The sequence below is a fragment of the Bos javanicus genome, chromosome 20 (assembly GCF_032452875.1).
Source record: "Bos javanicus breed banteng chromosome 20, ARS-OSU_banteng_1.0, whole genome shotgun sequence".
NCBI lineage: Eukaryota > Metazoa > Chordata > Mammalia > Artiodactyla > Bovidae > Bos > Bos javanicus.
In genome coordinates this window covers 28,624,410-28,649,481 of record NC_083887.1, presented here as the reverse complement: position 1 = coordinate 28,649,481, position 25,072 = coordinate 28,624,410, and the positions used below count along the sequence as shown (strand labels likewise).

General features: G+C 36.2%; 1 protein-coding gene and 1 long non-coding RNA gene across 8 annotated transcripts in view; both read right to left on the bottom strand.

The window, feature by feature from the left end:
* Positions 1 to 5,605, bottom strand: part of LOC133233613 (uncharacterized) — a 137,311-nt gene extending 131,706 nt beyond the window's left edge. Inside the window, exon 1 of the long non-coding RNA XR_009731781.1 lies at positions 4,588 to 5,605. This is a non-coding gene — a long non-coding RNA (uncharacterized LOC133233613). The remainder of the gene's footprint in view (positions 1 to 4,587) is intronic.
* A 2,888-nt stretch (positions 5,606 to 8,493) lies between these two features.
* EMB (embigin) overlaps positions 8,494 to 25,072 on the bottom strand; it is a 167,291-nt gene continuing 150,712 nt past the window's right edge. For 4 of the 7 annotated variants that reach the window (XM_061393576.1, XM_061393568.1, XM_061393569.1 and 1 more), the window contains 2 exons: positions 9,566 to 9,690; positions 8,494 to 9,043 (listed from right to left, as the gene is read on the bottom strand). In XM_061393576.1, coding sequence (XP_061249560.1) covers positions 9,649 to 9,690 — 42 coding nt within the window. In that variant the 3' untranslated portion in view covers positions 8,494 to 9,043; positions 9,566 to 9,648. The remainder of the gene's footprint in view (positions 9,044 to 9,565; positions 9,691 to 25,072) is intronic. The other 3 variants (XM_061393577.1, XM_061393573.1, XM_061393575.1) reach the window with 2 other exon arrangements.

Here is a 25,072-nt window from a genome sequence, read left to right as displayed (position 1 = left end):
CAGACATCCTGGAATGTGAAGTCAAGTGGGCCTTAGAAAGCATCACTACAAACAAAACTAGTGGAGGTGACAGAATTCCAGTTGAGCTATTTCAAATCCTGAAAGATGATGCTGTGAAAGTGCTGCACTCAGTATGCCAGCAAATTTGGAAAACTCAGCAGTGGCCACAGGACTGGAAAAGGTCAGTTTTCATTCCAGTCCCAAAGAAAGTTCATTGGAAGGATTGATGCTGAGGCTGAAACTCCAGTACTTTGGCCACCTCATGTGAAGAGTTGACTCATTGGAAAAGACTCTGATGCTGGGAGGGATTGGGGGCAGGAGGAGAAGGGGACGACAGAGGATGAGATGGCTGGATGGCATCACCGACTTGATGCACATGAGTTTGAGTGAACTCTGGGAGTTGGTGATGGACAGGGAGGCCTGGTATGCTGCAATTCATGGCGTCGCAAAGAGTCAGACATGACTGAGCAACTGAACTGAACTGAACTGAACTGAACTGAACTGTTTTCCATCATGGCTTGCATTTGTAATTATCGTTTATTTTTTACCTGGCTATTGATTGTGAAAACTGATAAACATCTTTTACTCTTGTGTTATGTAACTATTATTCACTTAATACCACTGTATCATGATTTGTCAACATAAAATAATAAAACTCTATATCACTAAAACTACCATTTAATACAAATCTTGTAATCTTTTTTTAATCAGATGCATAACTGAATTATCTTAGAAATTTTTGAAAAATGCAAATGCCCAGGTAGTGCTATTTTTCTCCAAATTTCCAGATGTATTTTTTGAGCATCCATGAGCAGCCATGTTAAACAATGAGCAGCCATGTTTAAAAACAATTGTACTATATGATGATCTTTTACTTTTATTTAGTTTGTTTCACTTTTTCTGTTTTATATTCAGTGCTCCCATTTCATCGAGTTTATATTTCCCAGTTTCTCTGTCTCTTTTTGTTGTTGGTGTTCTTTCTTAAGCCTTTATCAACTGTTGTAGAAAAGCTTCTGTATGTACACACGCATATATAGTATGTATAATATAGTATATATATATTTTTTAAATATATTAATTTTTGCTTAGCTAAAAAAATGCATAACATTTTGGTTCCAGTTGTTTGATTTTGTGTGAGTAGAATGCTAGATTTCTAATTTATAGTCACTCAAAACTTTGATATAGTTCCATGTATTTTAGCAACTAGTATTACTGCTAAAAGTCTAGGACATTTATTATCTTAGTGATTTAAAGGCTTCCCTAGTAGCTCAGTTGGCAAAAGAATCTCCTTGCAGTGCAGGAGACCTGGGTTCAATCCCTGGGTGGGGAAGATCCCCTGGAGAAGGAAATGGCAGCCCACTCCAGTACTCTTGCCTGGAGAAATCCATGGACAAAGGAGCCTGGTGGACTATAGCCCATAGGATAGGAAGAGTCGGGCACGACTGTGTGACTTTCACTTTCTTTCAGTAATTAAAAAAAAACCTTCTAATTCTGTTCTGAGAATATAAATGCTATCTTGTAAAAAAATAAAAAAGAAAATTAACAAAGTGATACAGTGTTATTAACTCATTACAGATTTTTTTTCAAATTTCACAAAATTTTATGCTAGTGTCCATTATTTGTTTTTTTACTTTATTCAAGACTCCACATTGTATTTAACTGCATTGAGCAGCTTCAGCTGCATGCAATAAATTCTGGTAAATTCTCTTTTCATTTTTATTCTATTACAAGTATTTTCTAATTTTCCTTGTTATGGCTTCTCAGATACACCCATTATTTAAAAGTGGACATTTAATTTCCAGATACATGGGATTTTGTTTAAAGTATCTTTAATATTAATATCTCACTTTGATACTAATTCCTCATTTAAATGCTTTCTTCTTTGCAATCACCCTCTGTGTTTTTTTTCAGTCTGACTTTAGTGAGGCTTTTGACGACTAAGTTGAAGATCTCTCTTGGTAAATGTCACATTTCTCTTGAAAAGATGTGGATTATTTTCATATATCTTTTGATATTGATTTCTAACATAATGCCACAGTAATAAGAGAACAGACTCTGTACAATTTCAATACACTTTTAGACCATGACATTTTTTCATCTGGTTTTATGTCCTTGATATGTTCCACTGTCTCCTACTTTACAGTCTATGAGAAGGTGAATAGAATTTGTTTCCTCTGTTATGTAAAAATTATATAAATCTTAATTATGTTGAATTGGTTCACAGAGTTTTCAGGTCTACTACATCCTTCTACTTCTCTGTATATTCATTCTGTTAATTTTTGAGAGTTTGATATTTAAACTCCAACTAAAAATTTATCTACTTAAAAAGAGTGTAATATATAATGGAACTATATATAAACTTGTTCTGTATTTTCCAAGTCTCCTGTAAATGTGTTATCTTACTTTCATAATTTAAAAAAATAGATGACATCAAAAATGAAGAAACTGAACCAGTCTGCTCAAGGATAGTACAAATGCTAAGTAAAGCACTGTGGAAAGCAGGGTAAGGGAATGCACAAATCAAATTCCAAAACCATGCCAGTCACAACTACATTTCTTCATTAAAGGTCCCCATCATGTATTGAGAAAAGGTGCAGAGAAGTGAGACATTTAAATACAACATCACCATTCATAAACCATCACTGTCAACAATGTGATGCCCTTTACGATATACACTTTTAAAGATTCTCGTTCTTTAACATATATCATAATACCCATTTTACTATATAACAATATATGTGTACTTTATATTGTTTACACTATTTTTCACCTAAAACCACTATAAAATCATTTTAATATTTATACATAAATGTTTACTTCACTTTTAATTCAAACATTATGAATTTTTTATCTTGATTATGAATAAATAATGCCAAATTACTTTCTAGATTTTGCCATTTTATAATAAGTAGATATTTATTATCTAGAAATGTGTCTTAAATGTTCTCTTCCACCAGTACAGTATTGTACATTTTCCTCCCTATAGTCTAATTTCTTTTTTGAATATATCTCAGTCTCAAAACTAGCTGCTTGTCTGACAGGAATTTGTGATATAACATAAGGCAGTATGAGTCTGACACCTGCTGGCTACTTCTGAAGTTGCACAATTACCTGTTTAAATTTAAATTGTAATTTCACTTTACAGAACAAGGAGAATCTGGTCTCAGTGTTTCTTTGTGAAGTAAAGATCATTCGTCATTTTGGGCAGGTATTTTGGATTCTAATTTTCTTAATAAACTTATTTATTACTTCATATTTTTGATTCTTGAAATGGGTCAATATTTTAAGTTGAAGCTTAAGAAAGACTTAAAACTCAATATTACTTAAATTTTATTTAAAAACTGTCATTTGATATTTTAACTTACTATCAAGTATAATATATTAGCAATCTTTTTTAAATTAATATTACCAAATCGATTATTCTTTAAAACATTTTTTAAAACAAAGAAATATTACTCCACCATTCAAATAGAAAATAAAACTCCCATTCAGGAATTTTTATTACTAGTTTCTAAAGCTGAAACCTATCAGCTTACCAGTATTGTAATTATAATGACAGTATATCAGTATTTTGATCTTTGCACCACTTAGAATTTTTCCCCCCACATAATCATTAGCATCTGTACTTTTCATGGATGCTTTGAGTACATCCTGATTTATTTAATCATCCACCTTTTTATTTAAGTGCTCACTGTTTCCAATTTTGTTTGACTCAAAATTAAGCAAATTAATCATTTATCATACTTTATTTTAAAAAATTAGATGTTCTTACACTTCAGAGATTTAAAGTAGTGTCCAAGATGAATATTATTTAGGCATTTAAAACTAGTATTAAATATACGTAAATTCTAAAGCCAACTAGGTATGATAGGGATTTATGTTGTGATCTGAAATATTTCTAATGGACAACTATTCATTTGATCTGCATTTGTGTGAAAAACTGACCTAAGCATAAGAAGGAATGAGACACAGTTGTCTCATTTCTTGCACTGAAAAATACCATTTTTTGTGGAGACGAGATTCAATGACCATTTCTAATGCAAAGCAGAAGTGAATTACTCAATGGAAAAGGTCAAAGAAAGATGTGACTTCCAGAAAGAATATTCAAGGAAGGCTTCATCCATAGCAAAATATGAATTTCATGTTTCTTCTTTCACCCATTCCATTTCTACATGTTAGCAAAACTATGATTTTTATGGTCTGAATCACATGAGAAACCTATGAGGTACTATTACTAGACATTGAAGTGGGATTAGGTAGAATTTGCTACATAATTTCCTATGGTTAATTATTTTTAAAAAATTGTGGCACATTGTGTTCAAAGGAATACTAGTAGGGCTGACTTTCTGCAGATATGGCTATTTTTCCCAGATTTACCTATTCCTTGCAAGATCAGATTCAATCCACACATTACACAACCACTGCCTCTGTTGTGACATAGTAATAAAGATACAGTGTGGCTTTCAAGTACTAGAAGGAATCTTACGAAGATGCTTAACATACAAAATGGCTTATATTGCAGGTCCTGTGTTAAACCACGTGGGAAGAAGCCTGTGAAAGAGCTGATCAGACTTCCCCAACACTTACCTTCACTCTTGCTTCCTCTCACTGAAACTTGCCCTTCTTCGAGGAGCTAAAGCAGAAAGAAAAAAGCAGCCCCTGACATTAGAGAACCAACCTGACACCACAGCCACAGTGTTTTTAGAAGCTGTCTGGGTGCTCATGTTCTTGTCTTGCTGGACATAAAGAATCTCACAGAACAAGAAGGTCACTCTTCAACCATGAAGTGTGTGACAAAACAAGACTGCTTAATAGTTTTGTCTAAGCAGAGAAAAAACAAGGTCGCTAAGCAAACAGCAAAATATCTAATAGCTTCCTCTCCAAGCTAATATGACCACATTGAGTATATTTCTTCTCTAGAATGATATACTATATAGTAATATACTTTATGCTCACTTGGACCCTTCCTCCAATCACCTAACTGAAACTCAAGTTCTTTCCAACACATTCTTTTTGAGACCTCCATGGTTTCCTATGGTATATACACTTCCAATGTGTGTTACTGGTGGTCTTTGATGGAGAAGTACAATTAACTTTTATGTTAATCTTGTATCCTGCAAACTTAACTCATGAACTAATTTTTCTAGGTGTTATATTTGGTTATTTTTCCATTCAACAATTTTCTGTTGACTGTCATCTTGCCCACAAAGAGTTTTGCTTTTTCCTTTCCAGTCTGAGTACCTTTTATTTTTTGTATTTCACTGGCTAGCTGTTGAATAGAAGGGCTCAGAGTATGAATCTTTGTTCCTGATCTTAGAGGGAAAGTAGTTTCTCACTATTAAGTACAATATTAATTGTAGTTTTAATTGATGCCATTTATTAATTTAAGAAAGTTCCTTTCTATTTTTACTTTCAAAAGAGTTTAAATTAGAAGCGACTGTTGGAATTTTTTGAAATGCTTTTCCCTGCATGTATTAAGATGCTCATATACTTTTCTCTTTTAGTTTGTTACTAAGGTAAATTAATTAATGTTTTAATATTAAATAAACTTTGCATCTTGGGAGTAATCCAGTTTGGTCTTCCCAGGTGGCGTGAATGGTAAAGAACTTGCCTGCTAATGCTCAAGACATAAGAGACGCAGGTTCGAGCCCTGGGTTGGGAAGATCCACTGGAGGAGGGCATGACAACCCATTCCAGTATTCTTGCCTGGAGAATCCCGGTGGTCAGAGGAGAGAGAGAGAGCCCGGTGGGTGACAGTCCATAGGGCTGCAAAGAGTAAGACACGACTGAAGCAATTTAGCACATGCATTTGATCATGATGTGTTATTCTTTTAATATATTGTTGGATTTGATTTTGGTGAAATTTAGTTAAGAACTGTTCATGCATATCATGAGAGATGTTGGTCTATAGTTTGTTCAGCTTTTTATTGTAACCTCCCTGTCTAGTTTGGATATTAGGGTGATATTAACCTCATAAAATAGTTTAGAAGCAACCCCTCCACTCCTGTTTTCTGTAAGCACGTTTTTCTTCCTTAAATATTTGATATTTGTTTCCTAAGACAAATATGCTGTCATCTTTATTTTTATTTCTTCAAATGTAACTTGGTCCCCAATCTGCCTGGAAGAAGGGGAGGACTTTTAATATTTATCTCTATATCAGTGATTTTTCGCAATTTTATTATGTGACCTCTTCACTCTCATCTCTGTCTGCTTCTGCTGCTCACTGTTATGTAGCCACACTGATTTGTTGGCTGTTTTTCTGAGTATTCTAAGTATACTCCAACCTCAGAACATTATGCTGACTGTTTTCTATGCTGGGAAAAATCTTTATATGGCTCTTCATCTCCTTCAAGCTTTTACTCAAATAGCACTTTTTCACTGATGCCTGTATAATCATCCCATTTAAATGACAAATCTCCTACCACTTCCATACCACCTTTCTTATCAGCACTATAATTTTCCATAAAACTGATCACTTTCTAACATTCCATACAATTAATACATTTTTATATTTCTCTTCTGCTTCCCCAACTGGAATCTAAGCCATAAGAGAGCAAGAAACTTTGTCTATTTTGTTTACTGTTGTATACTTAGAATCTAGAACAATGACTAGAATAGTCTATTGTCAGAAAATATTGTTGAGGTACATGTGTCTCTTTCCCTTCTGGTTTCCTCAGTGTGTATGCCCAGCAGTGGGATTGCTGTATCATAAGGCAGTTCTCCAATGTTCATCGCAGCACTGTTTATAATAGCCAGGACATGGAAGCAACCTAGATGCCCATCAGCAGATGAATGGATAAGAAAGCTGTGGTACATATACACAATGGAGTATTACTCAGCCATTAAAAAGAATACATTTGAATCAGTTCTAATGAGATGGATGAAACTGGAACCTATTATACAGAGTGAAGTAAGCCAGAAAGAAAAACACCAATACAGTATACTAATGCATATATATGGAATTTAGAAAGATGGTAACAATAACCCTGTGTACGAGACAGCAAAAGAGACACTGATGTAAAGATCAGTCTTATGGATTCTGTGGGAGAAGGAGAGAGTGGGGAGATTTGGGAGAATAGCAGTGAAACATTTATAATATCATGTATGAAACGAGTTGCCAGTCCAAGTTCAATGCACGATACTGGATGCTTGGGGCTGGTGCACTGGGACGACCCAGAGGGAGGGTATGGGGAGGGAGGAGGGAGGAGGGTTCAGGATGGGGAACACAGGTATACCTGTGGCAGATTCATTTAGATATTTGGCAAAACTAATACAATATTGTAAAGTTTAAAAATAAAATAAAATTAAAAAAAGAAAATATTGAAACAATTAATTATTAAACAAATGAAGACTAAATTAAATTTATGCTTTGAAAATAATATTTGAAATAATAATGATTTTTGGTTACGATCCATCTGTACTATAATATACCTGATTTTATCTTTGTCTAAAGTGAAAGGAATGGAGAAGAAATTGGAGAAGGAAATGGCAACCCACTCCAGTGTTCTTGCCTGGAGAATCCCAGAGACAAGGGAGCCTGGTGAGCTGCCATCTATGGGGTTGCACAGAGTCGGACACAACTGAAGCGACTTAGCAGCAGCAGAAAAAGATCTATTTCTGCTTTATTGACTATGTCAAAGCCCTGACTGTGTGGATCACCACAAACTGTGGAAAATTCTGAAGGAGATGGCAGTAGCAGACAACCTGACCTGCCTCTTGAGAAATCTATATGCAGGTCAGGAAGCAACAGTTAGAACTGGACATGGAACAATAGACTGATTCCAAATCGGGAAAGAAGTACGTCAAGGTTGTATATTGTCACCCTGCTTATTTAACTTATATGCAGAATACATCATGAGAAATGCTGGGCTGGATGAAGCACAGGCTGGAATCAAGATTGCCAGGAGAAATATCAATAACCTCAGTTATGCAAATGACACCACCCTTATGGCAGAAAGCAAAGAACTTAAAGACCCTCTTGATGAAAGTGAAAGTGGAGACTGAAAAAGTTGGCTTAAAGCTCAGGATTCATAAAACTAAGATCATGGCATCCAGTTCCATCTATTCCTGGCAAATAGATGGGGAAACAATGGAAACAGTGGCTGACTTTATTTTGGGGGGCTCCAAAATCACTGCCAGTGGTGACTGCAGCCATGAATTTAAGAGATGCTTACTCCTTGGAAGAAAAGGTATGACCAACCTAGACAGCGTATTAAAAAGCAGAGACATTACTTTGCCAACAGAGGTCCTCCATCTAGTCAAGGCTATAGTATTTCCAGTAGTCATGTACGGATGTGAGAGTTGGACTATAAAGAAAGCTGAGTGCCGAAGAATTGATGCTTTTGAACTGAGGTGTTGGAGAAGACTCTTGAGAGTCCCTTGGATGCAAGGAGATCCAACCAGTCCATCCTAAAGGAAATCAGTCCTGAATCTTCACTGGAAGAACTGATGCTAAAGCTGAAACTCCAATACTTGGCCACCTGATGTGAAGAACTGATTCATTGGAAAAGACCCTGATGCTGGGAAAGATTGAAAGTGGGAGGAGAAGGGGACGACAGAGGATGAGTTGGTTGGATGGCTTCACCGACTCAATGGATATGAGTTTGAGTAAACTCCAGCAGTTGGTGATGGACAGGGAAGCCTGGAGTGCTGCAGTCCATGGGGTTGCAAAGAGTTGGACACGACTGAGCAACTGTTCTGAATTGATACCTCTTAGGGGCTTTCCTTGGAGAAGGCAATGGCACCCCACTCCAGTACTGCCTGGAAAATCCCATGGTCGGAGGAGCCTGGTAGGCTGCAGTCCATGGGGTCGCGAAGAGTCAGACACAACTGAGCGACTTCACTTTCACTTTTCACTTTCATGCGTTGGAGAAGGCAGTGGTAACCCACTCCAGTGTTCTTGCCTGGAGAATCCCAGGGACGGGGGAGCCTGGTGGGCTGCCATCTATGGGGTCACACAGAGTCGGACACGACTGAAGTGACTTAGCAGCTGCAGCAGCAGCAGCAGGGGCTTTCCTGGTAGCTCAGTTGTTAAAGAATCCACCTGCAATGCAGGAGACCCTGGTTAGACCCTGGCTAACCACTCCAGTATTCTTGGGTTTCCCTGATGTCTGAGTTGGTAAAGAATCCACCTGCAATGCTAGAGACCTGAGTTTGATCCCTGGGTTGGGAAGATCTCCTGGAGAAGGGCATGAGAACCCACTATAGTATCCTTGCCTGGAGAATCCCCATGGACAGAGGAGCCTGAGGGAGCTACTGTCCAGGGGGTCGCAAAGAATTGCACACAACTGAGCAACTTTCACTTATACCTCTTGCCTTCAAACAATGGATATTCTACAAAGCTCAGTTTTGATGTTCATGAACAGATCCAATTTATGACTTTAATTAAACCTGCCACACATTTGATTTTCAAACTTATGTATCCAATTCATTTTCTCTCTCCCCCTCCCCCTTCCCTCCCTCCCTCATGATTTAAACCAAAAGTGAGATCTGTTGTCTAGAAAAGAGTAAGGACATCTTGGTCCTGTTCAAACTTTTATCACCAGTAACATTTTTTTTTTTTTACCTTTTTCTTCCTCTTGTCTTCTGAGGTCCTCTGTTGATCCTTAGACTTGACTTAGTTGTCCCTGGAATATCTGAGCCCTTCCCTTATGGGGGGAAAGTGGTTATCAAAGATGTAGACCTCACTTCCTAGAAAAGAAAGAGATATTTCCCATTTCCCATAGTCCCATAAACATCTCTCATATTTCACTGACTTTACTTTTTGTGTGTAACTGAGTATTTTTATTATACTTTTTATAAGTATATAGTTGAGTTATATACTTTATATAACATATATACTTTATATACATAAACATATCAGTTCAGTTCAGTCATATAAAAGTTATAATTGATGTACAATATTATATATTACAAATAAATTACATAATGATTCAAAAATGTTAAAGGTTATGCTCCATTTGTGGGGCAGGGGTTGGGGGGGTGCTTCCCAGGTGGTACAGTAGTGAAGAATCAGCCTGCCAATGAAGAGACACAAGTTCGATCCCTGGGTGGGGAAGATCCCCTGGAAGAGGAAATGGAAACCCACTCTAGTATTCTTGCCTGGAAAATGCCATGGACAGAGGAGCCTGGTGGGCTATCATCCATGGGGTTGCAAAGAGTCAGACATGACTGAGCGCACATACATGTACTCCATTTATACTTAGTGCAAAATACTGGCTATATTCTCTGTGCACAATATGTCTTCGTAGCTTATTTTATATGTAGTAGTTTGTACCTCTTAATCCCCTACCCCAGTATTGCCCCTCCCCTGTCTCCTCTACCCGCTGGTAACTGCTAGCCTGTTCTCTATATCTGTAAGTCTGTTTCCTGTTTGCTTTATTTTTTTAGATACCACATATAAATGACTTTAATTTGCCCCATCCTGTACTAATCACTGAGGATAGAAGGCGTACAAATTTATTAGCTTAAACAATTTAATCCCAATAGCTGAAAACAGGAAAGACTACTTTGAACATCATAAAGGTGGAATAAATGTCAGGGAAGAAATGAACAAATGTCTACTACATTCAGTTCCAGTTTTCTAATTTTTATTGCCCTCAACTCCAAGTAGATATTCCTCAAAATGGCATCTCAAGTACATTCCCTTTGTCTTTCACCCTAGTAACTCATTCTCTACTCATGTTTTGGGTCTTACTCACAATTGACCTTTAACCTTTCTGAATCACATTTTCTTCCCCCCTCAATATTCCTTTAATTTACTTTATTCTTCAACTATCTATGTTTATTTCAATCCAACTAGATTATACATACATTAGAAGCTCAGGATATGTTTAACATCTTTCGTATCTGCCTTCAGTATCAAATAGATTATCAAGCACATAATTTGCACTCAATAAACAATTGCAGGATAATCCCATTATCATCAAATAGACAACATTTTGAGGCAAAGAGCAATGAAGTTGAAAATAGACTTGTGCCTTTAGTATCAGCCCTATCTCTTACTCACTTGCCAATTTTGCACAAGTTATCCTACAAGCCTCATTATTACTATTGTTACTGAATCCAAGCTCATACTGTTCATCACATGACAGGCGTCAATCAAAAAATGAGGTGTTGGGGCAAGAAATAGCAACTTTATCCGGAAGGTCAGCAGAGTGAGAAGATGGTGAACTAGTGTAGTGTCCCAAAGAACCACTTTACCCGAGTTAGAATTCAAACTGCTTTTATACTAAAAGAGGAGAGGATGTGGCTGGTTATTGAAAACTTTCCGGTTCTGGAATCCTTTGTTCTTGCAGCTGTCCTAGGTCTGGTTACAGTGATCCTATAAAACTCCAGCAAGACAATTGTTATTTTGTTTTCTGAGACTGTTCATTATACCTTTAAAAGTTAAGCCTGGGAGGCAGTCCCTTGAAAATGGGCTGTCATTTATAAGTCAGTCTATAGGCAACATTCTTTTACAGAGGGACTGAGCCAACGTGAGTAAGCACAGGCAACAGAGCACAAAGGTTAGAGTTAGAGGGATAGATTCAATATAGACTCAGGTTTGCTCTTCTCTGTTACACACTCTATAAAATAAGCAAATTTCTATATGCTGTGCCTCACATTCAATTGTGGAATCAATTAGAATGAAGTGTTTTCAAAAGTAAAGACATTCATATAGAAATTCAGAGAAGAATCTGGCAACAGATTCTGAAGTTTTTAGGGAACACTTGCAAGAGGAGAGAATAGCTGAGATTTTAAGTGTGAATACCCTTAGAATGAGGAGCTGGAAAAAAAAAGTGTTCCAGCTGGGGGAAGGGAGGAGGGCCAAAAGTTCAAGAAGTAATATAACATTTTCCTTGAACCACAAGAAAAACAGCCTAACCTACACTCATTCCTGTCAAATGTGATTGGAAAAAAGAAGACTTTTGTCGTGACTCTTGATAGTTGGAAGTGTGGGATTTTCCAGTGTTTTAAGTGATTCTCAACTCTGACTCCATGAGATGTCAGGAGTTAAAATCACAGAAAGGGAAGGAACAGTAAGAAACTATCTGGTTCTTACCACTTTAGTTAAGAGAATATCTTAACTTTCTAAATCAGACAAGAGACCAACTTACATATGACAAGCTTTCACAATCTCCTTTAAATGTAAATTCCTACTGTATCATTACATTCATCATAATACACATATAAATGATTTAGTGCCAAAATGGCACCAATGTCCAAAAGCCTTCATTCCGAAGAGTCAGACTGTCTGCCAAACAGAAGGCTACAGAAAGGCTGCCAGAGAGAAGTTCTTTGTGAAAACAGCTATAGTCCTGTGAGATAAGAGAAAATGCTACTGAGCCAAACTTGAATCTACTAGCCCACAAGCAGTAAAGTCAATCTACTGACACTGGGTTGTGGTGAAGGAGAAGACAGAGTTTATTGCAATGTGCTAGACAAGGAGCCTGGGGCAACTAATGTTCAAAAAGCCCAAGTTCCCCAGTGGGTTTTCAGGGAGGCATTTTTAAAGGCAAGGTGATCACAGGGTTTGTGATCAAATCAGCTCATGCGTGATCCTCTGATTGGTTGGTGGTGAAGTAGCAGGGCAGTATGACAGAAGTTAAGGTTATTAATCCTCAAACTCCTGTAGGTCTTGGGGCTACGTACTCATGATCATCAAGTGCTTAACATCTTCTGTTTGATGGGATCTGTAAAGCAACTCAGGAAATGTGCATGAGATACTGTTATCTAAGTAGTCAGAAAGGAACTAGTAGATCAGAGGACATGGGGGCAGGGTCTGTTCCAGGAAGGCCCCATAGGGTCCTGCTCAGTTACAAAAGATAAACCCGCTGTTCTCTGCCACTAGTTCCTTGCATAGTGCTCCTAAAACCCTTGTATTTCCTTAAGTAATGAAAACACTGCTGCTGCTGCTAAGTCACTTCAGTCATGTCCAACTCTCTGTGACCCCATAGATGGCAGCCCACCAGGCTCCTCTGTCCCTGGGATTCTCCAAGCAAGAATACTGGAGTGGGTTGCCATTTCCTTCTCCGAAATGAAAACACTAGGAACATCTTTTCTTCTAATGAGGTGACCTTGGGGGCACTCTTTGATAGGGGCTTGTCACCCAAAGAACAAGTCATGACTAGAAGCTTGGAATTTTCAACCTCCCCCAACCCCCACGTCTCCAGAGAATGGAAAGAGGCTGAAAATGCAGTTAATAACTGATCATGCCCATTCCCTGGTGGCTCAGGCAGGAAAGAATCTGCCTGAAATGCTGGAGACTTGGGTTCGATCCCTGGGTCAGGAAGATCCCCTGGAGAAAGAATGGCTGGCAACTCACTCCAGTATTCTTGCCTGGAAAATCCCATGGCCAGAGGAGCCTGGCAGCTATAGTCCAGGAGGTCACAAAAGAATCATGAGGTCATGACTTAACAGCTAAACAACAACAATATACAGAAGCCACTATAAAAATCCCAATAGTGTAGGAGCTTCCAAGTGAGTGAACATCTCCACCTGCCAGGAGGGTAACACCCCCTCCCCCAAATCTGTGGGACAGAAGCTCCCACACAGCCCTCCCAGACTTTGCCCCATATATCTTTTCATCTGTATCCTTTATCATTTTCTTTAATAAACTGGTAAATGTAAGTATTTCCTTGTGTTCTGTAAGCTACTCTAGCAAATTAATCAAACCTCAGGAGAGTGTCACGGGGAATCTTTGATTTGTAGAAGTTTTGGACAACCTAGGGACCTTCTACTTGCAGTTAGATGATTACTTCAGTTAGAATCACTTAACTTAGTCTGAAGTAGAGTGGGAGCTATCTTGCGGGACTGAGCCCTTAATCTGTGGCATCTGACACTATCTCTAGTTTCAGGGTATTAGAATTTAGTTCAGTTGTAGGATACCCAATTGGTGTTACAGAAAATTGCTTAGTGAAGGGGGGAAAATGTCACACATTTGGTGACCTGAAGAATCAGAAATGAGGTGTTCTGTGTGAGTAAAGTAGACACACTGGAGAGAAACACAGGAGGAAATCTGAGTCTCGCTAACAACAAGCCTCAGCTCTACACCTGATTCTTTCCATGGCTATAGCTTCTCATTGTTGGCGTGTGGTTAATGTAAGCGTGATATTCCTGAGAGAAATAGAAAATACCCAACAGGATTATTACCTAACAATAAGGACAAACAGGAAAACAGATGGAGGTCATGAGTTATGTTTCAAATCCCTGGCCATTTGACTCTAGCAAACAAATGTAAACAATGTAAAAATAACATCTACAGGACACCAGTATACTTTCTCTAGTATTTGAGCCATCTAATTTTAGGAAGGAATTCTTAGGAATTATACTGATAAGTTTAAAATTTAATAATCACATAATATTAATTTTCCTAAATAATCAGCTGAAATCTTTCTTAAATAATGCTATTTAAATTCTTGAACTCAATGATACATCTTTATAAATTTCAACTTTCTAAATATCATATAAGGAATAGATAATATCCTTATAAATAATAAATATACTGTGCTTACTTAATTCATATTTATTGACTTATTCATCTCACTATTCATGTGCATTATTTCAGAAAAAAATTAATTATAATAGAGCATTATATTTCCTCAGTATTTACCTTTAAATATAAGACACTTAAAGGTGTTTCTCAAATGAAAAGATTTTTATTGCTGGTAGGAGTACAGAGAAAGAAAACCACATTCACTGTTGAGTGTATAACAGCCCAATGCTTACCCCTATATATTTATTAATGATGATTTAATTATATTTAAAATTTTCAACTAGAAATCCCAGTGTCAGGATTTTGTATTTATAGATAGATCCACAAATTGTATCAAAATATATGGTCAATGATGTCATTTCAGCTTCTTTGTATTTGTAAATAAACAGCAACAACAAAACACCAAGAACAAAAAGAGCAAAATCTGTTTTGTCTGCAGGAGATTAACGCGTTTGGGGATACTCAGTTACCAAAATGGGAAACAAAAATGATTGCTAATAGTTAAAGCTCTTCAAAGTGCATAGTCAAACGTAAAATTCAAGGTGCAAAACATGATGTTTTATATGATCTCCTTTTTGTATGAAACAACAAAAAGAATATATGAGAAGATACACCTCAATTTTCTTTTTCCTTCTCTTTGAAAAAACTGGAAGAACTCAGAAAAAAAAAAAAGCTTAATGATAACTGCCTTTGGGAGGTGGAATGAGAGAAAATAGGGGAGGAAATTTTTATTTTTTAATCCTGTAACTTTCCATACTGCTTAGTTATATATCTTTGTGTGTCTATAGTTTTTACTGTTGTTTCTAATTGCTTTTAATACCACTGGTGTTATGTGTAAAGTGAGATTAGAGGCTAATCTAATCTTTTCCTTTCTAGACTATTATGTGCTTTTTAAAAAAGAATCATAAGTCATAGGTACATGTTTTAACAAAGAAAATTGGAAGTCTGGCTGCTGAGGGCCTTAATCATGGCTGTGAGTGTGGGGACTTTGCAGGAGAGGAAGATGTATGTAATGTTTCAAAATTATTTAACTGCAGAACTTTTTTAAAAAAGAATATCCTCAGAGACCAATATTTCCCACAAGAAATGTTAGAAAATTCTGACTTCACCTATCAATAAAATATGCATTGAGTGTGTTCCTTCTTGTTTTTGTTAATTACAGAGATGATAAAATGTAGTTGACTTAAGTCCTATAAGTCCTTTTACCTTGATTCATATTTTATAGCAACTAAATTTATAATATCGTAGTTTAGACCAGAAGTCAGCTTTTTTGGAAGAAACCAGATAGCAAATATTTCAGGCTTTGTGAGCCATATGTCTCTGTTGCAGCTACTCAGCTCTGAAGATACAGAAGGAAGCGACCATGGACAATGTATAAACAACTGGACATGCCTATAGCTCAGTAACATTTTAACTATAAGACATATAGTAGTCTGGATTTGGCTCATGGGTCATAAATTGCCAATCCCTGATTAACATTATTTTTCATGCACATTATTTAAAATAAGAATCAAAGAGTTCTGTAAGTAGTAAGTTGTATTTTTGGATCCAACACTCCATAATTGGCTAGGCAGTTCTATTTAGCCAAGGGTAATTCTCCTGGATTGCTGACAGCTGAGGGCTGACTGCCTGCAGCATTCCCAGCAATTTTAGAGAAAAATTCCTTTAGTCCAAAAAGGGGATTTGGGGACACACAGTTTTCACTATGATCCTCATTTTAACATATCCAAATCTGATTGCTATCAATATATATTTACTTATTTGTTCAATGCTAGAATATACCAAAAATATTTTCAAAACTGCCAACCTATCTCAGTGAAGGTTTGAAGGAGGAAAACTGGTAACTAGAGTTCAACATTGCTTTAGCTGTTTTTCTCATCTTAAGGTATGTAATTCAATCACTATGTTCAGAGGTTACTAGTGTTCTTTTTTTCTTCCCTTCAGTGTGCTTGTTGTATTTATCTGAAATACACTTAGATTGGATTGTTTCTGTTTGTATTTCATTTTAGGATTTCTTCTTCAGCCTCTGTTAATTTTATTCATTTGTTCACTCCTTCACTCTGGTTTGGGAAACATAACATGATTCCACAAGTCAAACTTATACAAAACATACACTCAGAGAACTATCAATGCTCTCCACATCCCTTTCCCTCATTCATAACCCTTAATTCTCCCACTGTGATCCCACCCTTTCACTGTAAGTAACCAGTCTCACACTAACAAATACTGTTGCAATTCAGTTTAAGTAAACAAGTTTTTCTTTTTTTGGAGCTGTATCTTCAGTTAATTCATAAAGGCAGGATTGCTAAGTGTTTTATATTATTACATTTTAAAATATTGAACCCTTGAATTCCTGAAGTAAATTCCATTTATGTATAATGCATTATTTCATTATAATAGATTCTGTTTACCAATATTTTATTTCATATTTTTGCAATAACATTTATAAGTGTAATTAGACAGTAATTTTATATTGTTGTACTGACCTCATCAGGTATAGGCATCATTGTTACACTTTCAACTAAAAAAGAATTAAGAAATTTCACAAAGCATTGGGAAAATTTTATTTTTAAAGGTTTTGTAGAATTTTCCTGTAAAAATATCTGACATTGGTGCTTTTCTGTAGAGTATTTCCTAGAAATTTTCTCTATCTCTTCTACAGAACTTGTTATGTCTTCTAGAAACAGTATCTTTTTAATCTAGGCTTTTACATTATTTATAGGAAATGTTAGAGGTTTCATATGCTTAAAATTTATTCTCAATATCTTATTTTACTCACTGTCATGTATTACATTTTCTGTTTTGTTCCATTTTTCTTCCATTTTTGGTGTTTCTTTCCATTTTTCTAATTAAATTTGTTAGCGGTTTATTCTTTTCAAAAAAACAAGAATTTGAGTTATAAATTAGATACAATGTTTTTATATTCCTACCTCATTTAATTTCCATTTTTATATTTATTAGTTCCTTGTGCGTGTTTGATATGTATGTGTTGCTTTATTTGGTGTTCTTTTATTAGATTTTTGAGTTGGGGATTTATTAATTTTCATTTTTTCATTTTTATTAATACAAATGTTTAAGGTTATATATACATTTTTCATTGATTTTTCATAAATTCTGAGATATAGTAATTATTTAACATTTTATTTTAATTGTAGGTTTACATGCACTTTATAAAAGTGATACAGAGATCCAGTGTATCCTTCGTTCACCTTCCCCCAGTGATAACAATTTGCATATCTGTCAACCTTATTAACTTCACCAGTTTTTCATGTGTTTGTGTGTATTTAATTCTATGCAATTTTATCACTTGTATAGATTTATGTAACTACCCATCACAATCAAGATACTGAGCAGTTTTATTACAAAGACCCCTTGTGTTGCCAGTCTGACCTTAACATCAAATAAATCTGGTCCTCATTTCTATAATTTTGTAATTTCAAGAATCCTGTATAAATGGAAGGAAACAGTATATAGTCTTTTCAGATTGGTTTCACTTTAAAATCCTTCCAAGTGGTGTACATCTATAGCTCATTCCTTTTTATTATTGCAGAGTAGTAGTCCATGACGACTACTACTACTACTCCTACTACTACATACACTACAAAGTGTATGTAGGACACTTTGTTTCACCATTTGCCTACGGTTCAGTTCAGTTCAGTCACTAAGTCATGTCCAACTCTTTGCGACCCCATGGACTGCAGCACACCAGGATTCCCTGTCCATCACCAACTCCCTGAGTTTACTCAAACCCACGTCCATTGAGTCATTGATGCCATCCAACAATCTCATCCTCTGTCGTCCCCTTCTCTTCCTGCCCTCAATCTTTCCCAGCATCAGGGTCTTTTCCAATGAGTCATTTCTTCGCATTAGGTGGCCAAAGTATTGGAGTTTCATCTTCAGCATCAGTCCTTCCAATGAATATTCAGGACTGATTTCCTTTAGGAATGACTGGTTGGATTTCCTTGCAGTCCAAGGGACTCTCAAGAGTCTTCTCCAACACCACAGTTCAAAAGCATCTATTATTTAGCACTCAGCTTTCTTTATAGTCCAACTCCCACATGCATACATGACTACTAGAAGAACCATAGCTTTGGCTAGACAGACTTTTGTTGGCAAAGTAATGTCTCTGCTTTTTAATATGCTTTCTAGGTTGGTCATAGCTTTCCTTCCAAGGAGCAAGCATTTCATGGCTGCAGTCACCATCTGCAGTGATTTTGGAGCCCCCCAAAATAGTCTCTCACTATTTCCATTATTTCCCCATCTATTTGCCATGAAGGGATGGGACCGGATGCCATGATCTTAGGATCATGATTGTAGGATGCCACCTATGGTAAGACATCTGAATTGTTTCCAAGGTTTAGCTGTTATGAATAAAACTTCTCACAAACATTCATGTACAGGATTTTGCATGGACATACATTTTTGTTCCCCTTGAAATCATGTCCAAGAGTTTAATTATTAGGTTGTACAGTAAACAAGTTTAGTTTTATGAAAAACCTGCCATATTTTTGTCCAGAGTGATTGTATCATTTTACATTCCCATTAGCAATATATGAGTGGTCTGGTTTCTCAACATCCTCATTAGCATTTGGTGTTATAACTACTTTTTTATTTTAGCCATTCTGATACATGTTTGGAGAAGGCGATGGCACCCCACTCCAGTACTCTTGCCTGGAAAATCCCACGGATGGAGGAGCCTGGTGGACTGCAGTCCATGGGGTCACGAAGAGTCGGGCACGACTGAGCAACTTCGTTTTCACTTTTCACTTTCATGCATTGGAGAAGGAAATGGCAACCCACTCCATACACATGTATAGGACTACCTCAATTTGGTTTGAATTTGCATTTTCCTACTGGTAAATAATGTTGTACCTCTTTTCACATGCTTATTTGCCATCTGTATATCCTCTTCAGTGAAATGTCTTCTCATGTCTTTCACCAATTTTCTAATTGGATATTTTTATTATTTTAGAGTTGAATTTGAGAGTTTTGTTTTACATATTCTAGCTACAAGTTCTTTTTCACATATGCAGTTTGCAAATATTTTCTCCCAACTGCTAGCTTGTCATTTCATCCTCTTCACAGGATAGAGCAAAGGTATTGTAGAGCAAAGATTTATAACATTGATGAGATCCATTTTATCGGTTTTTACTCCTATGCTTCTTGTATCAAATCTAAGAATTTTTCACCTAGTCCTTTATCTTGAAGATTTTCTTCTATGTTTTTTTCTAAAATCTGATAGAGTTGTACTTTACACTTAAGTTCATAATCAATTTTGGTTAACTTTTGTAAAAGATATGAGATTTAGATTAAGGTTTATTTTTTCTGCTATGCCCAGTTGCTCCAGCATTGTTTGTTGAAAAGTCTATCCTTCCACCATTGCATTGCTATTACATCTTTGCCCAAACTATGTTTGCAAAAATATAGCTGTTCTTATACCAACACCACACAGTCCTGATTCCTATAGCTGTATTAAAAAGCTTTAATATCAGGTCAACTCATTCCTCCCACTTTATTCTTTTTTTTTTTCTAAAGTATTTTCACTATTCTAGGTCCAGTGATTTTCCCTCTAAATTTTAGGACATGCTTATCTATGTCTACAAAAGAAACTTGCTGGAGTTTTTTTTTTTTAAATAGACATTACATTATAACTATAGGTCAGTTTGGGGAGAACTGACTTTTTTGTTATACTGAAAGTGAGAAGTGAAAGTGTTAAGTTGTTCAGTCATATCCAACTCTTTACGGCTCCATGGACTGTAGCTCACCAGGCTCCTCTGTCCATAGAGTTCTCCAAGTAAGAATATTGGAGTGGTAGCCATTCCCTTCTCCAGGGGATCTTCCATACTCAGAGAAGCAACCCAGGTCTCTTGCATTGCAGGCAGATAGCTTCAGTAAATAAACATAGTTTGCCCCTTCATTTATTTAGATCTTTTTATATTTCTTCATCAATATTTTGTAATTTTAACCATACATGCATTTTATATTTTTGCACATTTATTACTTAAGAATTTCATTTTCTCTGGAGCAACTGTGATATTGTGTTTTTTGGTTTGATTTCATTCTTAGTACATGAATTAATTTTTGTCTGTTAACCCTGTATCCTGTAACCCATGTTCACTTCTTTAGTTTGAGAAATTTCTTTTTCTGTGTGCTGTTCTATGCTATGTTGTTTTTGTCATGTCTGACTCTTTGGAACCCTATGGACTGTAGCCTGCCAGGCTGCTCTGTCCATGGGTTTCTCTAATTAAGAATAATGGAGTGGGTTTTCATTTCCTTCTCTAGGGGATCTTCCCCACCCAGGGATCAAACTCACATCTCTTATATCTCCTTCATTGGCAGATGTGTTCTTTACTACTAGCACCACCTGGGAAGCCTCTTGTAATATTTTACATAATAATTGCAACAGTAAATATAAACCATTTACTTCTTTCTTTCCATCTGTAAACATTTTTATTATTTTTCTTACCTTATTGCACTGGCTATAGTTTTTATCATTATTTTTTTGAAGTTCTTTCATTTTAAATTGTGTTTTCTCTTCGACAGATATGTAAATTGTCTTTTATGTATTTTTCATCCTTTGACATCTTGGAGACTTACTAACTCAGGAGAGACTGCCCTCTCAAGGCAACCTAATTCCTACAGATGGTAAACAACTTACCTGGAACACGTCTTTCTTATGAAAATCAAACAATTCAAAGCCCACACTCCCAACTACTTCCTTTATCAGGTTTTCACAATCTGGGCCACTGTCTTCCGGTCCTAAATGCCCCAAAGCCTGGTATCAGACAACTAGAGACAAGCCCTTTGCTCTAGAGTCTGCTAAAATTCTTTGCACTAGTCAATGCATAGACAACATATTAAAAAGCAGAGACAATACTTTGCCTACCAAGGTCTGTTGTATCATCAAACTTGTGGTTTTTCCAGTAGTTATGACGGATGTGAGAGTTAGAACATAAAGAAGAATGAATGCCAAAGGATCGATGCTTTTGAACTGTGGGGTTGGAGAAGATTCTTGAGAGTCCCTTGGACTGCAAGGAGATCAAACCAGTCAATCCTAAAGGAAATCACTCCTGAATATTCATTAGAATGACTGATGCTGAAGCTCAAATCTCCAGTACTTTGGCCACCTGATGCACAGAGCCAACTCATTGGAAAAGACCCTGATGCTGGGAAAGATTGAGGGCAGAAGGAGAAGGGGATGACAGAGGATGAGCTGGTTGGATAGCATCACTGACTCAATGGATATGAATTTGAGCAAACTCCAGGAGATAGTGAAGGACAGGGAAGCCTGATGCTGCAGTCCATGAGGTCACAAAAAATTGGACATGACTGAGCAACTGAACAATAACAACAAGCCAATCCAAAACCTGTTTATCCTGGAACAGCCTTGCCTGTTCCTTCCAGCAGAAACCACAATTAAAGTTCTTGCCCATATATATATATATATATTTTTTTTTTATTTTATATACATAATACTTATATAATATATATATTTATATTATATATATATATATATTTTTTTACACTGTCTGCTTTCTGACCAGCCCTGGTGCTTCTCTGTGGACCCCTAAAGCAAGGTATGCCCCTTTTTCTTGGGATCTGTGAGTATAACAAACTATCTTTTCAATGGCAATTATCTCCCAATCTGTTGATGTTGTTATACCTAAATAATAATAAAACCCATATTTTAAAATAATCAAACAGTTGTTTAATAGAAGTCTTTTATTTCTGGTGGAAAGACTCTTGATTTTTGTGCCTTGTAACTGACTTCTAGATTTATTGCATTGTTAAAAAATCAGTCTATTCTGTTTAATCAGTGTGTAGAAAACAGACTCTAACTATAAGGTCTACCTAGTTAATTTCATTATACAGATCTTTTATATACTTAACTGTTTGTTCTCTTTGTGGCCCCATGGACTGTAGCCCACCAGGCACCTCTGTCCATGGGAATTCTCTAGGCAAAAATACTGGAGTGAGTTGCCATGCCCTCCTCTAGGGGATCTTCCCAACCCAGGTCTTCTGCATTGCAAGGAGATTCTTTACCATCTGAGTCACCAGAGAAGATTTTAATCTTAGAGAAGTATGTAAAAACTCTCTTATTTTTAAAAGTATGTTTCTATCAGTGTCTTCCTTACGTTGTGTGTAATGCCCACTTTGTATAGTTATTTGGTACATAGATATTCATAATGATTACATTTTCAATTTAAATTTTGGCTTTGAGATAAGATGTAACTTTTTTTCCATGTTTAATACATGTTGACTAAAGTTCTTCTTGTCTGATATCAGAATTGCAACCCATGCTTTCTTACTGTTTCCATTTGCCTGGTATACCTTTGTCCATCCTTTTGTTTTTAACCTTCATAAATCTTTTGTTTGAGTGTGCTCTTGAATGCATTACAGAGTTCAATCCCACTTTGTCGGTTAAGCTGAAAATCTTTTTCTTTCAATAGATGAGTTATGCCCATGCATATTTTTTTTTAAGTCTAATATGTTTAGTCTCTTATCTGTCCAACTATTCATGTTACAATTACTACATCTATTATATTTACTTTCTCTAAGAGATATGATTTCTTTACATGTTTATTTTTAAAAATAAATAATTGTATTCTTGTCCTAATGGTTATCCTTATACCTTTTCAAGAGTCCCTTTATTCTAGTTTTCTTATTTAATTTATCCTATCTCATTAGTTTGTAATTGTACCCTTTAACTACACGTATTGTCTGTACAACAGTTAATGGATTTCTTGTTACTCTTTTTCTCACCCCCTTCTCCCACTCTATTATTTCTATCATCATAAGATATGCTATTAAGTTATTCTTTAATGCTCCATTCCACAGTTTTTTCAGTCTTAGATCATCAATTTAAAATATTAAATGCTCACTATTTGTTCTTTTGCTGCAGTTTCCTCTTGGTTGAATAAAGTTTCTGCTCTCTTAGATTGCTTAAAAAGTAATCCCTAGTGTCTTGAACACTTCACATTTTTCATCTGTAGCTTTAACACTTGAAAGAGAGTTAAATAGGTTTAAAAAAAAAGTCCTTATTCATAAGTTTTTTTCTTGAGTAGTCTGAAAATATTGCTAATTGTTTTCTTTCTTTATAATTGCTTTTGAGGAAACTGGTGACAGTCTAATTTTGATTTGTTTGTCTGGTTAGGCCTGGAGGCCTTGATAATTTCTTTATTTTTAAAGTTCAGTAGTTTACTGAAATATGCCTATGGCTTGCTTATTCTAGATCAGTTTTCACAGACAATTGGGAAGCTCTGCAGATTTATATTTATTTCAGGAAAGTGTTCTTATCCAATAAATATAGGATATTAATATTATTCCAGTGTTTTTCCTTCTTTAGTAATTTGTTATATTTATGTAGATTTTCTTTGCTTGTCTATTTCAACCATTGCCTCTCTGATGAATTTTACTCCTTACTTTAATTTTTATTCTCTTTGCTGTTTTCCTAGTTTTATTTCTGAGGTATCTTATAATTTAGTCTTATATTATTTTCCTCTATTTTCTATTTCCTTTTTTCAGATCAATCATCATTTTATTTCTTTATAGGTTTGGTACAGTTCTGTTCTTTTTAAAATTTCTAGTTCACTATTATTGGGATTTTGTTATATTAACAAATGTTGGGAATATTTTATTTCAGAATATTGTCTAGTTTCCTTCTGTGATGTGTGTATGTGTGTACATACATGTGTGTGTATTTCATTAGCTATAACAGTTTAATTCTCATTTGTGGTCTTATCACTTCATGGTAAATAGATGGGGAAACAGTGGCTGACTTTATTTTGGGGGGCTCCAAAATCACTGCAGATGGTGACTGCAGCCATGAAATTAAAAGATGCTTACTCCTTGGAAGGAAAGTTATGACCAACCTAGACAGCATATTAAAAAGCAGAGACATTACTTTGTCAACAAAAGTCTGTCTAGTCAAGGCTATGGTTTTTCCAGTAGTAATGTATGGATGTGTGAGTTGGACTATAAAGAAAGCTGAGCACCAAAGAATTGATGCTTTTGAACTGTGGTGTTGGAGAAGACTCTTGAGAGTCCCTTGGACTGCAAGGAGATCCAACCAGTCCATCCTAAAGGAGATCAGGCCTGGGTATTCATTGGAAGGACTCATGTTGAAGCTGAAACTCCAATACTTGGCTACCTGATGTGAAGAGCTCTCATTTGAAAAGACCCTGATGCTGGGAAAGATTGAGGGCAGGAGAAGAAGGGGATGACAGAGGATGAGATGGCTGGATGGCATCACTGACTCAAAGGACATGGGTTTGGGTGGACTCCAGGTGTTGGTGATGGACAGAGGGCCTGGCATGCTGCGGTTCATGGGGTCACAAGGAATCAGACATGACTGAGGGACTGAACTGAACTAAACTGTGGTCTTATAATAGCTTTGTGGAGATCAAATTCATTTGCATTGCATTTTATGAGCAAAGCTACTGGTTTATGGTGGTCTAGAATATTCTTAGTCAAAAAGTGACTCTCCACTGCCCATTTTTCAGTATAGGATAATGCAGTATTATTAACAGTATGGCACTTTGGGGGCAATATTTGTGTTTTGAGTTTATTGTTTCTGTTGTGTCTTTCAAAATTTCT